At 39.4% G+C, this 4,397-nt stretch overlaps 1 protein-coding gene across 1 annotated transcript; it reads right to left on the bottom strand.

Annotated features, from left to right (window-relative positions):
- Nucleotides 1-227: 227 nt before the first annotated feature.
- Nucleotides 228-1,157, bottom strand: LOC138389862 (olfactory receptor 10J1-like). Its single transcript, XM_069478516.1, has one exon. It carries the CDS (start codon nucleotides 1,155-1,157, stop codon nucleotides 228-230), a length of 930 nt encoding a protein of 309 aa, XP_069334617.1.
- Nucleotides 1,158-4,397: the final 3,240 nt, after the last annotated feature.

A 4,397-nucleotide genomic window follows, 5' to 3' on the forward strand; every position in this document is an offset into this window, starting at 1 on the left:
ACTCCATACTATGCCTGTTCTCTTGTGAGATGCAGGCTTGCTTGTGCTTTGGTGGACTTTCTCCCATTCTCAAGTGGCTGAATTTGTTGTTCCTTTGCTCTCTCCTCTTCTCATTCAACCACTGCTTATTAGGGTCCAGAATTTCAACTCTAGTGACTGTGAGTACTCCTCCACTTTTTCCTGTCTAGAAATTCTTCTAAGGCCCTGTTTGAAATAGGCCCATCCTGTCAGGAGAGTTTTCGGCCTATAGCCCTGCACAGAGCGTTTTGGACCTCTTTGTTTCTCAGGGTGTACACCACAGGGTTCAGAAGGGGGGTGATGACAGTGTAGGTCACAGAGATCAGCTGGTCCTGATCCCTGGTGTTCTCTGACTTGGGTTTGAGGTAGGTGATGGAGGCACAGCCATAGTGGACAATGACCACAGTGATATGAGAAGCACAGGTGGCAAAGGCCTTCTTCCTGTCCTCAGAAGAGGCTATCTTGAGGATGGTGGAGATGATGAGGATGTAGGAAATGAAAACCAAGCCCATGGGAATCAGGATCACCAGCACACTGATGACCAAAGTCAGGATCTCATTGATGGTGGTGTCAATGCAGGACAGCTTCATCACAGGTCGGATGTCACAGAAGAAGTGGGGCACCTTTGTGGTACAGAAAGGCAGCCTGAACACAGCAGACACCTGGATCATTGCTACAGTCAGGCCAATGCTGCAGGCCCCCCACACCAGCTGGATGCACAGCCTCTTGCTCATGATGACTGAGTACCTCAAGGGGCTGCAAATAGCCACATAGCGGTCATACCCCATTGCCGTGAGCAGGAAGCAGTTGTTGATGGCCAAAGTGATGAAGAAGAACATCTGAGTGGCACACCCTGCCAATGAAATTGGCTGACTCAGGCCTAAGAGGTTAAAGAGCATCCTTGGTATAATGACAAGTGTGTACACAGTCTCTGAAACTGACAGCATGCTGAGGAAGAAGTACATGGGGGTGTGGAGGTGGCGATCAAGGCCAATGATGGTCACAATGATGATATTGCCTGCTAGGGTGAATAGGTACAATGCAAGGAACACAACAAAAAGGATGAGCTGGTGCTCATGGAAGCTGGAGAAACCTTGAAAAATAAACTCACTCACCGAAGTGTGATTCTCTTTCTTCATTAAATCATAAATGGTATCTAAGAAAGAAAAAAATACATAAGGATCCTAGATGGCTAATTTCTGTTAAATAGTAGGCTGGGCAAATTCTTCTTATTAATCTACCTTAGGCCTCTTCTTAGTTATATTTACATTCATACTTATGTCTTTTAGGAGTAGACAGGGGAGAAACGTTCTTTTCTAAGTAAGAATAAAGTACATGGCTTTTACAGCCAAAAGTTGTAAACTCGTTTCCTAGTTCTATTAATATCATGTGCTGATTTATCTTGGGCAAGGACTTGACATCTCTAAGACCAGTTTCCTCATCTTTATAGTGATGATAACATCATAGAATTGTTGACAGGAGAATTTTATACTGTTAAGTATAATACTTACATTAGAATTTTTAAACATATTGAATACATTCAAGTTCAGTGGTATCATGAAGAAATTCCAGACTCTGCATGTCCCTACTAATTTCTGAGCTTCTAGGGTTTGGGTAAAGCTCTTGTTACTATGACTTCCACATTGCATTCTCATTCCAGTCTTTTCTCTTTGATGGTACTGCTCCTCTCAACTCTGTTCTACACTCTTTTTCCCTAGATACCACTCATTTTTCAAAGTCAAACAAAGCCCAGGTCCTCTAGAAAATCTTTTTCCTCCTTTCTCTCTCTCTCTCTCTCTCTCTCTCTCTCTCATGCCTATATGTCCTTGCACATGTAGGTAGCATAGAGCTGTATACTGGCTTTTTTTTTTTTGTATTGTAAGCACATTATAGTGCATTTGTGACTACAAAATATGTTCACAAAAATTATTTAATTTCTAATGAAGCAGGGAGGACAAAGACTACTGTTTCTCTTCAAATGCAAAAAATTAGAATTAGCTCTGGTTAGGGAATTACTCATAGACAGACAAGTGTCAAAGGACTAAACCAAAACTGGAACTCATGTCTTATGATCCCCTGTCCATTATTCCTCCAACTACACAAGACTGCACGGTACAGCTGTCCCCTCCACAGCTAGAGAGGGACCATGCATTCCTTCTTTTTATGATACCAGGGCAACCACTCCAATGTAGGGCACAAACATCTGCTGGTAGCATCATTGCAAGTCACTGCTCCATCACACAAACTGCCCATCAGGAAGCAGAGTACTGGAGCACTACAGTGAGATTTTTTTCAAAGAGGAGAAGGCACAAATATTTTTAACCTTTGTCTGCTTTTTCCTAATGTTTATGCCTGTGACAGCAACCGACAACTAAATAATCAGGCTAAATTTTAACATTGGAGTTATAACATTATAACAATGGAAGAAAGCATACATTAGTAACATGTAATTGGAAAATACACTGGTAGTGCAACTTTTCCAGTAGCTTTTACCCTATTATAACCAAGACATAATTATGTAATAGGTTATTTGTTCAAAAATAAATTCAGTAACAGAATGATGGAGTTGTCAAAAAAGTACATTTCACTGGACACAAAGCAAATGATCCCCATTACTAAATGATTTACTATCGGGTAAAATTCAAAGGTAAGCTTCTTTCATCCTTTTAAAATTAAATGTATTTTGTCTACTTTTCAGAAATACACCACTTTTCATAAAGAAAATCTACAAAAAAAAAGTATCTATAAAGGATTTGTGCACATTTGTACTTCAACTCCTCAGAACATGATATGAAAGGAAATCAGATGGGGTTGCAAAAAATAAATTTTGTGTTAGACACCCGAGACCATTTCTTGACAGAGAAAGTTGTTCATGATGTGTGTAGCATGGTAAGTAACTGTAAATATTTTTTATGAAGCTTTATAATTCGTTGTCTCTGTAGACTATGAATTGTCTGAAGACGAGAATATAGACAAGGGAGCATGGCTGATGAGTGTCAGAGCCATGGTTTTTTTTTTGTTGTTGTTGTTTGTTTGTTTTACCATCTTAGTCGAGATATTCTAATCCTGGAAAATCCTGATTCCTCGGGATTAACAAGAGATATATTTGAAAGTAATAAATCAAGGAACAAAACCAATTTTCATAGACACCAGGATCCTTTCCAGCTTAATATAATTTGCCCCTTAACAATAATAAAACTCATACATGTATTTTATTCCTCTTATGGCTCCCTCTGCTAACCATTGCAGTCTTTTTTCCAAACCACACTTACTTCTCTCCCTGCAAATCTGTGACTTAACAGAAAAATGGATATAGAAGTCAGAGATGTGCCCCATTGATCACAAGTATTCACAGATCAAGGCCATGAAGAAAAGGCATCAGAATGTGATCATTCAATCTGCCATAGGGCCAGTCCAAGGAAGGAAGTAAAAGGAAAGTTACAGAAGACTTTTTGGGTACTAGATATTCCCTCCAGATGGAGGAGGAGCTTTTGATGCCAAGAAAGTCTCTTTGAGGAGCAGCTTTCAGGGTTTCTGAGTGCCACTCCCCGAGCACCCTAGAGAGTCAGCCTGGGACCAGGAGGAGGCAGACAGCAAGACCCATGGGACCTCGTTAAGTGTGGGGCACATTTACCAGATTATACAGACTTGTGCTTTGGGAGTCTTGAGACAGTTTTCACTGCAAGTAGAAACAGTGGTAGCTTATTTGTCATGTTTTATTTTTTAAATAAATATTCTATTTTTATATTGTTCAGCCTTGGAAAACCATGGTTACAAAGCCCAAGTGAGCTCTAGCTATGAGCATTCTCTTGGATTCCAGGAAACTATGCAGCTCTCCCTGTAGTTAAGAACCTTGCTCAATATTAGAAGGGTTTTTTTTTTCCTTCCCTGAACTAAAAAAGTCAATTCTAGCTATAGCTTTTGTCCTGAAGGATTCAGAAATGGGAGATCAAATCTCTGTAGACAATGTAAACCTCTCTAAAGTCTAGAAAACCATTGTTCGTGTCTAAAAAACTCATCAGGATTTCATCCTAAGGAACCAGTAGACAGATGGTTAAACACACTAGGCTTCATGAGGCTAGCTTGGGGTTATCTTGACACTGGTTTCCCTTCTCCAACCCTAAGTACTTTATTTTGGTTTTTTCCTTTCATATCTATCTCATTATGAAATCCTGCCAATTCTCTTCTAGGTTAATTTTTCCATACTTGGTAAAAAAATGAAGTGCCTGCATTCATACCTTGATAAACTTGAAAAATGCCCTGTATACTCATTCTTTTTGTTGTGTTTCCTATTCTTCTTTCTCTGAATTTGTGGTAAATTTTAAATTTAGGAAATTAAAAAGTTTATAGCAAATATAAGAATGTTAATAACATTTGTT

This window comes from Eulemur rufifrons, chromosome 8 (assembly GCF_041146395.1).
Source record: "Eulemur rufifrons isolate Redbay chromosome 8, OSU_ERuf_1, whole genome shotgun sequence".
Taxonomy (NCBI): Eukaryota; Metazoa; Chordata; class Mammalia; order Primates; family Lemuridae; genus Eulemur; species Eulemur rufifrons.

Excerpts from the sequence above, each read along its gene's own strand:
- LOC138389862 (XM_069478516.1), bottom strand. The coding sequence starts at position 1,157 with ATGAAGAAAGAGAATCACACTTCGGTGAGTGAGTTTATTTTTCAAGGT.